The sequence below is a fragment of the Vitis vinifera genome, chromosome 4, assembly GCF_030704535.1.
Source record: "Vitis vinifera cultivar Pinot Noir 40024 chromosome 4, ASM3070453v1".
Lineage (NCBI taxonomy): Eukaryota > Viridiplantae > Streptophyta > Magnoliopsida > Vitales > Vitaceae > Vitis > Vitis vinifera.
Genome location: NC_081808.1, coordinates 22,584,031 through 22,596,620, shown reverse-complemented (window position 1 = coordinate 22,596,620; position 12,590 = coordinate 22,584,031). Strand labels below are relative to the sequence as shown.

The 12,590-nt window shown below is 30.9% G+C and overlaps 1 protein-coding gene and 1 pseudogene across 1 annotated transcript; both read right to left on the bottom strand.

Annotated features, from left to right (window-relative positions):
* Positions 1 to 3,282: 3,282 nt before the first annotated feature.
* On the bottom strand, positions 3,283 to 5,608 carry LOC109122473 (protein STRICTOSIDINE SYNTHASE-LIKE 5-like; annotated as a pseudogene).
* Positions 5,609 to 6,645: 1,037 nt separating this feature from the next.
* Positions 6,646 to 11,566, bottom strand: LOC100245229 (protein STRICTOSIDINE SYNTHASE-LIKE 5). Its single transcript, XM_002273422.5, has 4 exons — positions 10,453 to 11,566; positions 7,774 to 8,081; positions 7,271 to 7,403; positions 6,646 to 7,172 (listed from the first exon to the last, which is right to left on the bottom strand). The coding sequence occupies exons 1-4, from the start codon at positions 10,870 to 10,872 to the stop codon at positions 6,894 to 6,896; spliced, it is 1,140 nt and encodes a 379-aa protein (XP_002273458.3). The 5' UTR covers positions 10,873 to 11,566; the 3' UTR covers positions 6,646 to 6,893.
* Positions 11,567 to 12,590: the final 1,024 nt, after the last annotated feature.

Below are 12,590 nucleotides of genomic sequence, written 5' to 3'. Positions count from 1 at the left end.
TCTTATTTGTTATTTTCACTTCTCAATGATTTAAATAAGGTTGTTTTATGGATGATAAACATTTCACTTTCAGCCATCAAGAAAGATCACTTCCCACTACCCTTTTTAGATCAGGTTTTGGAGAGGGTAGCTAGACAAGATTATTATTGCTTCTTGGATGGCACTTGCTCTTTTGGTACCTATGTTATAGGTACATGCCTTTTAGTTTTTGCAATGCGTTAATGTTTAGCAACTTCAATGACATGGTAGAAAAGACCATGGAAGTTTTCATGGATGATCTAATTGTTTATGGGAAGACCTTTGATTAGTGACTTCAAAATATTTAGAAAGTTTTGAATAGGTGGATTGAGAAGGACTTGGACCTAAATTGGGGGAGTGTCACTTCATGGCAACCTTAAGGGTAGTACTTGACCATATCATTTACAAAGAGGGCATTAAGGTAGATCCAACAAAAATTGAGCTCATCTCAAAGCTACCACAATTTTTGGGGCAAATGGGTTTCTATAGGAGGTTCATACAAGACTTTTCAAAAATCTCTTGACCCTTATGAACTTTATTGCTTAAGGATGCATAATTTGTATGGAGTAAGGCATGTTAGGAGGCCTTCGAGAGGCTGAAGTCACTCCTCACCACCACACCAATCGTGCGACCTCCTAATTGGTCTTTTTCATTTAACTTGATGTGTGATGCTAATGGTTATGCAATGAGAGTTGTACTAGGTCAAATGGAGGATGGTAAGCCATATATGGCGTACTACACCTACAAGACCCTCAATGATGCTCAAAGGAATTACACAATCATCGAAATGGAACTCCTTGTAATGGTATTCACACTTGACAAAGTCAAGAACTATCCTATACGGACATCAAGAGTAATCTTCACAAACCATTCATCCTTGAAATTAAGGATGAAAATATCGATAATCACGGACATATCGGTACTTCGATTTTACCGATATATCACCAGATATTTGACATAAAATATCAGTGGATCCAAAATGAATCAAACTCATGAAAATGTTGAGAAAAACTCTAAAAATAATATAATAAATAATAATAGACATTTTAAAGTTGTTTTATAAAAAAAAAATGAAATATGTATATGATATAATTTATTATATTTCATAATAATATCGCATGGTTAGTAAAAAATATGAATTTTATAAGTATACATTATTATTAAATATTATTCAACAATAATATCATAATATTTGATTATAATATATTTAATTTTAAAATATATTTAATATTGAAAGTATAATCCATTTATTTCAATTATATTAAATGATATAAAATAAATGATGATATATGTCTAAGTATTTTTAATTTTAAAATGTTGATTATTTTATTTATTTTATATTTAATTATGATACAAAATACATAATAATTAAAATTAATTGACTTATTTTAATTAAAAATATATATTAATTTATGTTTACATAATTTATATGTATATATATAATGCATACCTAACATATTGTAAATAGCAATGTGGCTTGGTGGCACAATATTAATTATGGTCTTTTCTATCGTTATTTACCCTAAGACAAAGTTACAAGGAATAGAAAGGGTTAAAAAGTTAAAACTTGATCGACAATCAATCTCATTCACTTAATGGTATTTAGGGATCTATTTTAAAAAGGAAAAAACAAGTTTCAAATGCAATTCTAAGTTATAGAGCTCAGATTGATTGAGAGCAACCAAGGATCCCAAAGCCCTAAGATCATCCTAGTTAAGAAACTCTTGTTCTCTTTTACTTCTAACCTTAGATTAGATTGTGAAGAGCCCTAGACTTGAATCATTTGAAACAAAAATCAATATTTGCACCATCATTAATTTAGTGTTCTTTTATCTAATTTCATTCCATAAAAATCAAATTCACATACTATTTTCGCTTTAGGATTTAAGTAACAACAATTCATTTGACCTATATTGATGACTTTCATATGCCAGTGTCTAAGGAAGATACCCAAAATACTAATAAAGTCAAAGTAGCTCTTGTTTGATTTTTCTTGGCCAAAGTTACGACATAATTTAGCTTAAGTATTTTGACACAACAAAGAATATTGACCACCTATACTTATTAATGCTCCATTAGGTAATACTTATGAATTCTTTGATTTAAGGGTAAGATATGACATCATAATTATGAGTATGGCCTCCACTAAGTTCTAATATTCATCATATTATATCACATGGTTTAGCAAATAACAACGAGACAGTCAAGAGTCCTATCCATTCCCTTATTGACTGCTTTAAATCGTCCCCTTGGAATGTACACATGCCCCTTTCTTTCTCATGTTAACTTTTAGGACCTGAAATTTTAAAGATTTTCAATTTCAATAAGCTTTGTTTTTTGTTAAATATGGAATGCATTGTTCTAGTTTATTATTAAGTAGGTATTTGGTAAAATTTAATATTTATTATTTAGTAATTTAAGTTAACTTTAAATTAAATTATTTTGAAGTTATTGACTTAAAATTTATTATTTAATTTTTACTTTTAAGTATTAAGGTTATCAAATAAAATTAACTTAAAATCATCAAATTGATATATTTGCCTTCATTAATTTTTATGAATAATTATACTTTTATTAATTTTAAGCAATAAATTTACTTGTTAAATATTCGTATTTAAAATATTATAAATACATAAGATAACTACAAAAAGATTTACAATAAAAGATGAAATGTGAATATAAATTCATAATTATAAAATATGTTTTCATTGACGGATAAGACCAAAGAGATTTAAAATTAAGAATAATTTAACTATTTTAACTTAATATTTTAAGTTATTTTTTTTAATTAAGTTGTGATATTAAATTATTTTATCAATAAATTAAGTCATTAAATCATAGAAACATTTTTTAAGTGATGAAATTTTAGCTTTAGTTTATTACGAAGTGAGAATATTTCAAGCTTACTCCATGAATGGAGATTAGGCAACAAGCTAAGATAGAAAGGTCAGTACAGAGGAAGATTTATATGATTGTCGCCAAGTGCCTTTTTCCTTAAAATCAAGACCTAAATATTAAATCTATTTGTATTTACTCTGGATGAACCCTCCGATGTGAGGGATATTGCTATATTTAGAGTGCGTTTGATAGTGATTTTAAAAATTGTTGCTAACCTTTATAATACTTGAAAATTTTCATCATTCAAATATTAAAAATATTAAAAACACTTCCTATAATCACTATCAAATGCATTCTTTAATGACATTTATGGGATTTTTACTCTGAAAATGGTTGGTAACAACTATCATACGATTTGTAGCAAATCAACCATAACAATTCATAGGATTTACAATCAATTTAGCCCCACACAACATTTCTCTGAGAGACTTTGGTAGTTGACACCGGTCATACCATCCCCCATTGTTATTAGGACCATCTTCTATAAACTGCATGCTGCTTCTGCTTAATTTAGAGCTTTTTCTTTGCATCTCCATGATTTCTACAAGGGCCACTCGCTCAGTCACATGGTGGCACGCGCAGCATGTTGATGAAGATCAAGCTGGATCATGTAGGGTGCGGTAATAGAACCGCAATATAAATGATTTCCAATCTTCACTCCACTTGTAACCTCTGACAAACCAGGATCATAATAATATGCAGTTGGATTTCCTTCCAAATCAACAACCAAAACCCCTCCATTTTTCTCCATATGAGGCCTTACTTTGTACCTTTCCACGATTGCCACAACCTTCCGGATCCAAGGATATTTCAATGCCAGATCCCAAGCCAATGAGTTTCCCTGCCAAAATTGTGCAACGTTTCAAAGGTATCACACTATACCATTAGACCATAGTAACATTCCCATTGAATTAGCACCAATCTAATATAAAATACAAGACTTCAATTACCATGGGTAATGCAATCCAATAATGTCCTTCGCCATCATATAGAATATTATCAGGTGTACCCGATAAATTATCGATGAACTTATCCATGGATCCTTTCTTTCATCTTGTATGTAATATTTTAAGCACATTTTCCTGCAATCATAAATCATTTCACATAAGATAATGATTTTATAAAAAATTAAATTAGTTTCACATTGTATATGCGAAACTCATTTTAAATGTTTGTAAAAGTCTTAGTTTAAATATTTTAGCGAGAGATGGTGGTTTTAATTGCTTCCATAAAACGAAAATCATTGGCTTGACTTATAGTTGGGGAAGCGCCCACCTCACTTGATACTAAGAACTCTTTAGTACCCTCTACTCAATTGGAATGACTCCTATTGACCTTAATTCACAATTAGGTTTTAAACATAAAAAACACGACTTTGATATAAATTCTCCTCTATAAAAAGACTTTAGGAAGTGAGTGAGAAACGTACATGACACTTTCACAGAATATCACGGAATTTTGATCGGGTGAGACGATAACTCCATTAGCGAAGAACAGGTCCCGAACCAGCACTTTGGTCTCTTTAGTTGATGGGTCAAAACTCATTAGTCTACCATGGGGCCTACCCTCTAAAATGTCCCAAATGTATTCTTTCAAGCTATATTTATAGGAAGCATCTGTAAAATAAATCATGCCATCAACCGCCACATCCACACCGTCGGTTAGTTTGAATTTTATACCCTCAGCCTCATCGGTCAACGTCTTCACCATACCATCTGTAGTTACCTCCAATAGACCCTGCCACGTGTGATCATTTTCTTAACGAAATTTACTACTATTGTATTTATTTTTGGTCAACAAAGTTTGATAGAAATTTGAGCTTAGATTTTTATTGCTCCAATTATTTTAAACCTAAAAATTGTTTCCATAATTTAATTTTCAAAAATATTATTTTTGACATCCTTTCACAATCTCCTTGGAAGTGATAATTAATTTTAAAAAATAAAATTCACGTATTTAAAGATAATAAAATAAAAAGTAGCAAAATATTTTCCTTTATTTTTTGTTTTATCAAAATATTGTTAATCATTAATTAAATGAAATTAGAATTTATCACTGTGTAAAATATTAAAGAATGAATAGAGTGTAATTAATTTAATTAAAATTTTAAAATGACAAAAATTGTTGCTTTTTTTAATATTTTCTAAGAGAAATTAATATGTTTTTTTTTTAAAGAAAACAAAAAATAAAAATGAAAAAAACAATCAAAGTAAACGGGAAACAGAAAATCATCTACCTACCTTTTCGGCATCAGCGACGATCAGCTGACCGTGGCGGCCGAGAGCGACGCCGAGGGGTCGTCCTCCGGTGAAAGCCCAGTTCTGCACCACGGAATCGTTCAAGGTGACTCGCTTGACCCAGCCATCAGCACAACCGGTGTAGATGAGGTGTGAGTCGGGATGGTAGGCAATGTCCTCTGGACCCAAAAGCTTCCCAACCCCAGTCATCTCCGATCCTTGTAGCATACGAGAGTTGTGCTTGGGCACGACCATGGGTTGCTGTGAAAACTCGTGGATGGGGACAGGAGCTGGGTGATAGGGGTCGAGTTGGTAGAGAAGCATGGCTGCTGCAACTGGAGCCAAGATCAAAGTGAGAAGACCCAAAGGCCACGATGAACATCTCCGATCCATGCTGTTGGGACGTAATTTGTTTTTATCCGGACAGGGCCGTGGAGTATATTTGGTTATGTGCCAGTCAGGGGCATCACAGAGTGGCCTCCCCAGGATTCGAACTCGGGACCTTAACCCAGATAGTTGCCCTTAGCCCAGATGGTACCAGGAGGGCAACTGTCTGGATTAAGATCCCGAGTTCGAATCCTAGGCAGGCCATTTTGTGATGCCCCTGACTGGTACAGAGCTAAATATACTTCGCGGTCCTACCCGAATAAAAACAAATGACATCCCAACACATGCTACTCTGAGAAGGCGTTGGGTCTACCATTGGTGGTGCAAAAGAAGAAGAAGAATAAAACGGAATAGCAACGTGTAGGAGTAAAGTAATGAAGAGGGCAAACCTGCTTGATTTAAAAAATAAGAGCATATAAAAATCTTATTTGTTTATTTATTTAGCCGCTCAACTTGACCTATGGAATGCATTCTTCTGATTTATTATTAAGTAGGTATTTGGTAAAATTTAATATTTATTATTTAATAATTTAAATTAATTTTAAATGAAATTATTGACTTAAAGTTTATTACTTAATTTTTATTTTAAGATTGTTTGATAAATCTTATTTAAAATCATCAAGTTGACATATTTACCCTCATTAGTTTTTATAAATAATTATATTTTTATCCATTTTAAGTAATAAATTTATTTTATTAAATATTCATATTTAAAGTATTATGGATGCATAAAATAACTACAAAAAGATTTACTATAAAAGATGAAATTTGAATATAAAGTCATAATAATATAATATATTTTCATATAAGACAAAAGATATTTGACATTAAAAATAATTTAACTATTTTAACTTAATATTTAAAGTTATTTTTCAGTTAAATTATGATAATAAATTATTTTATTTTTAATATATGTAATGACTTAAATTAAGTTATTAAATCATAGAAACATCTTTTAAGGGATGAAATTTTACCTGTATACTTCAAGCTCACTCCATGAAGGTTAGGCAACAAGCTCTAACAGGGAAGTCAGTGCACATGAAGATCTTTATGATTGTTAGCAAGTGCCTGTTTCCTTAAAGTCAAGACCTAAATATTAAATCTGTTTGCATGAACTTTGGGATGGACCCTATCATACGATTTGCAGCCAATCAACCATTGCAATTCATAGGATTTACAATCAATTCAACCCCACACAACATTTCTAAGAGGGACTTTGGTAGTTGATCCATGTCATACCATAGTCTTCCTCCATTGTTATTAGGACCATCTTCTAAAAACTGCATGTCGACTTTCCTTAATTAGAACTTTTTCTTTGCATCTCCATGATTTCGACAAGGGCCACTCGCTCAGTCACATGGTGGCACGCGCAGCATGTTGATGAAGATCAAGGCGGATCATGTAGGGTTTTGTAATGGAACCGCAATATAAATAATTCCCAATCTTCACTCCACTTGTAACCTCTGACAAACTAGGATCATAATAATATGCAGTTGGTTTTCCTTCCAAATCAACAGCCAAAACCCCTCCATTTTTCTCTATATGAGGCCTTACTTTGTACCTCTCCATGATTGCCACAACCTTTCGGATCCAAGGATATTTCAATGCCAAATCCCAAGCCAATGAGTTTCCCTGCCAAAATTGTGCAATGTTTCAAAGGTGTCACACTATACCGTAACATTTAGATTGAATTAACACTAATCTAATATAAAATGTAAGAATTGAATTACCATAGGCAATGCAATCCAATAATGTCCTTCGCCATCGTATAGGATATTGTCAGGTGGACCCGGTAAATTATCAATGAACTTGTCCACTGATCCTTTTCTTTCACCTTGTATGTGGTATTTTAAGCACCTTCTCCTGCAATTATAAATTATTTCATATAGAGTAATGATTTTAATTAAATTAGATTCACATTGTATATGTGAAACTCATTTTAGATATTTGTATAAGTCTTATTTTAAATATTTTACTAAGATGGTGGTTTTTGTTATTTCCGCAAAGCAAAAATCATTCGATTGGCTCAAAGGCAGGGGAGCGCCCACCTCTCCCTATACTAAGAACTCTTTAATACCCTCTACGTAATTAGAATGACTCTTACTCACCTTAATTTACAATTACGTTTTAAACATAAAAAATAAAGAGTTCATGAAATACGAATGAAATTAACATAAATTTAGTATAAATTTTCTTCGATAATAAACCTTTAGGAAGTGAGTGAGAAACGTACATGACACTTTCACATACTATCACAGAATTTTGATCAGGTGAGACGACAACTCCATTAGCGAAGAACAGGTCGCGAACCAGCACTTTGGTCTCTTTAGTTGATGGGTCAAAACTCATTAGTCTACCATGGGGCCTACCCTCCAAAATGTCCCGAATATGTTCTTTCAAGCCATATTTATAGGAAGCATCTGTGAAATAAATCATGCCATCAACCGCCACATCCACACCATCAGTTAGCTTGAATTTTAGACCCTCAGCCTCATCGGTCAACGTCTTCACCATACCGTCTGCAGTTACCTCCAATAGACCCTGCCACATGTGATCATTTTCTTAACGAAATTTACTACGAATGTATTTATTTAACAAGATAGTAAACTGTAAATTACTATTTTTTATGGGAGAATTACCCAAAAGGGTGGATTAGAAAAAATAATGACTATAAATGCTCACTCTTTTAGAAGATAATTTTACCCTTTAATATGTTTTTTATATTATTTATAAATAAATTGAGTTTGTCAATTATGTGGGGCTCATACATAATGATAAGTACAAATTGATAAATGATGTGAGACTTATACATGATGATAAGTATATGTTGATAGGCAATCAACGGTACATTTTTTAACTTGAAAAAATTGTTATCACTTTTGAACAATTAACTATTTAAAAATTTGTTATTTTTTTTTTAAATTGAGATTTTTTAAAGAACCTTATAAAAAAAATAATTTTTAATATCTTATAAATAAAAACCATATCCGAAAGTTATTATATCATTTTATATATAAAACATACAATTAAAAACTTTGTTATCATAATATAATAAATAATTATTTTTTACGAGCACTCATCAATTGAATAATATATAAATATTCAATTGACTAACACACACCTATTAAATGGAATAACTCACAATTATTCATTGGGTAATATAACACGTGAAAAAATTAAATAAAAATAAATTAAATTATGTTATAATATATTGTAATGATAGTGTATTTATATTGTAAGTATAATGCATTTATGTCGTACCTATATTTTATTATAAAAGTAATAATTTTAAAAATGTTTATTCATACCCTATTAGTATTAACACATCGTATTAATATATTAACAACATTTATTTAGTGTTTTAAAATTATTTAATAATTTTTGTATATATATATATATATAAACTAAGTGAATTCAAATTAGTATTTCATTTGATTTCAAAAATTATTTATGATATAGGTATGTTGTGAAATATGGTATGATCATACAAAATTACCATTTTTATAAAAAAAATTCATAAATTTCTTAATTAGGTTTTATTGTTATGTATTGTAATATAAGTGTATTTATATTGTAATTATAACATATTTTTGTTGTACTTGTATTGTATAATAAAAGTAATAATATTAAGGATCACTTTTTATACCTTATTAATATTCAACATATCAAATATATTAACATCATTCACTCGATACATTGAGAAAAAAAATTTATATGAAAATTAAAAAAAAAAAAAAAAACACTATGCAAAGGAAAAAAAATCATATAAATTTTTTAAAATTATTTTATTACAAAAATAAAAAATGATTAAATATTTTCTATCATTTTCTTATTATTTTTAGAGAATTTAAATGAAAAATTAAACATTTTATCTTCCTTAAATTTAATACAAAAACATAATTTATCAATTTAAACTTATAATATATATATATATATATATATATATATATATATATATATATATATATATATATATATATATATATATATATGAAAAAATCATCATTTTTATTATATAATTATAAAACTTATTTTTTTCTTCATAAAATTAAAAATTAGAATAAAAATAAAAAAAGGTAAAAAAACAATAAATGATATTTTGAAAATATTTTTTAAAAGTATTTTTGTTTTAAATAGTAAATTTAAATAACAAATTATATATAATTGTAAGGATTAAACCCAAAATTTTGATTTAAATTTTAAATATCAATAATTACAATAAATGTGTGACTCATGTACCATAAATGTATTGACAAATAAAGTGAAGTGCTTTAAATGCTTTGAATTTTAAAAGTTTTAGTTAAAGGATAGTTTTGATATATTAAACTTACTAAAGTCCTCCCCACTAATTATTAAAAGATACCACCTTTTCTAGGTTTTACCCAACCTACCTTTTGGATAATTCTCCCATTTTTTATCAGGCATATCAAATTCAACTCGGTCAGCAGTGAATTATTAGTTATTAATTTATTAATTTATTATTAGTTGGTGGGCCAAAGGGGAGGGATGCGTAGGCTTCTGTATATCAATCAGTCAATCTATGAAGGGCAGGTGGACCTTGCTTGTGCCGACGTGTGTGCTTCATTTTCTGCTATTCGTTTGTCGTGACACGTGAGTATGACTATGAATTTTTTTATTTTTTTCTTTTACAATCTTTCTTAATTAAATAAAATCAGAATTTATCACTGTCTAAAATATTAAATAATGGATGGGAGTGCAAAACCAGGCAGTTTGTCCAGTTCTGCGATCTAACAGCCGGTTGGACTGTTAGATATTCCACCGAACCGGACCGGAAAAGGGTAAGTGGATAGAGGGTGCTTCTCCGCTAGAGTTGGGGGCGGGATCGCTAAACTTTGGAAGTGAATATATTGCTACGAAAAGTAAATAGGAAACAGGAAAATCATTTACCGACCTTTTCGGCATCAGCGACAACAAGTTGACCGTGGCGGCCGAGAGCCACGCCGAGGGGTCGTCCTCCGGTGAAAGCCCAGTTCTGTACCATGGAATCGTTCAAGGTGATTCGCTTGACCCAGCCATCATCACAACCGGTATAGATGAGGTGTGAGTCGGGATGATAGGCAATGTCCTCTGGACTCAAAAGCTTCCCAACCCCAATCATCTCCGATCCTTGTAGCATGCGAGGGTTGAGCTTGGGCACGACCATGGGTTGCTGTGAAAACTCGTGGATGGGGACAGGAGCTGGGTCATAGGGGTCGAGTTGGTAGAGAAGCATGGCTGCTGCAACTGGAGCCAAGATCAAAGTGAGAAGACCCAAAGGCCACGATGAGCTTCTCCGATCCATGCTACTCTGAGAAGGCGTTGAGTCTGCCATTGGTGGCGCCGAACTTAATGACAGAAGAAGAAGATGAAAACGGACCAGCAACCTGTAGGAGTAAAGCAGTGAAGAGGGCAAACCTGCTTGATTTAAAAAACAAGAGCATATAAAAATCTTGGAAAATTCTATGGTACTACTTCGGTACCTATCGAAAAAACATTTTTGGCTATTGGATGAAGGTGGTTCAATCCGGACCGCCCAACTGGCTTATGTATTTAAAAAAGAAAAAAAGAAAAAAAAGAAATAAGTTACAGGTTGCCGGTAAACTTGTAATAAGAGTGTTGTTCTTCTCTGAAACTAGTATGGTGGTTTTGTGTGTTGTTCTTGGATAATGTTGAGGGGTTTTGGTGAATTTTTTGTTTGTTTGCTTGTTCTTTTTTGTTGACGGGTATTTTCTCTTTTTTCCTTGAGTGTGGGTTTTGGGTGAGTTGATCTGGATCTGTGTTCTTTGTAGCTACATTTTCTTGCTGTTTTAGGGGTTTTGCAGGCTGGGTTTTCTTGGGAAACCTTTGGTGTGGGAAAATGAGGGAAGTAAACACATTGTGGAGAAAAATATGGGATGCTTGCAGAGATGGGAGTTTGGTCTGGTTTTGCTGGTGGTGTGGAGGTTTTAACAAGTTGGGTTTGTGGGGAAGTTCCCAGACCAGGAAATGAGTCACCTTTCAACTGATTTTTGCTTGCAATTCATGGTTTCATAGTCTTCACATTTCAGTCTCGTTTTCCTTCTCATCTTTGTCATTGATTTACTGTATTATTAAATGTTGGCAATGAACTTTCTTATTTTGACTTACTTTTTGTTGGAACGAGTCCATCAAGATCTATTTTTCCATTTGGTTTACTATTCATGATGCTGATTGTGTTTGTTCTTTTTCTATTTTTTTTTTATTTGATTCTTGCAGAGATTCGGTGGGTTGGGTTTCTGAAAAAGAAAAACTCTTTCTAGTGTAGTGGGGAGGGGAAAAAAAAATAGGATTTTGATCAGACTTTGGAAATGGAATTTCAAAATTGGGGGAAATTTAGGGGTTTCTCAACTCACTGGGTGTTGCTGGTTGGATTTTATTTGATGGGTTTGTGTTGACAGGCTTGGATCTAACTGTGGATGGGTTTTGGTTCTTGCAGGAATTTGGAGAGTCTGATCACCATAAAAAATACAATAAATTTGTGTACAAGAAAAAATGGCTAGGATTTTCATGGTTATATGTGCTATGGTGCTTTTCTGCTCTTCATTAACATTTTAAAATATTTTAAAATACATGTAATTCACAATAAAAATAATTATTTCTTAAAATGATCTTTTACATGTGAGGTTAATAACACCATTTGACTATTTTTATTTTTTTTTATCGTGAGAATTGAGATCAATAAAATAAGAAATTTAAAAATTTTAAAATATAATTAAAAAAAACTTTAAAGCTAAAAATATAAAAATAAAATTTTAACTTTCACTTTACTAAATTACACTAGTAAAAAATATAGATTCAAGAAAGAATTCAAAATACAATAAGAGTCAATATTTTTAAATTTTTTTTTAAAGTTTTTTGGTTTTAATTATATTTAATTTTTAAGTATTTTAGTTTTAATTGTATTTAAAATTTCTTATTTGATTGTTGATGTCAATTAACAGAATTTTTATAGGTGGGTGGATTTATATAATATTGGACATAAAATGATTATTAATTAGAAAATTAGAAAGATTTTATTTATCACTTGAGGAT

Excerpts from the sequence above, each read along its gene's own strand:
- LOC100245229 (XM_002273422.5), bottom strand. The coding sequence starts at position 10,872 with ATGGCAGACTCAACGCCTTCTCAGAGTAGCATGGATCGGAGAAGCTCA. Across the intron at positions 8,082-10,452 it reads TTGTCGCTGATGCCGAAAAG|GGTCTATTGGAGGTAACTGC; the intron begins GTCGGTAAATGA and ends CACATGTGGCAG. Across the intron at positions 7,173-7,270 it reads ATTGGATTGCATTGCCTATG|GGAAACTCATTGGCTTGGGA; the intron begins GTAATTCAATTC and ends CAATTTTGGCAG.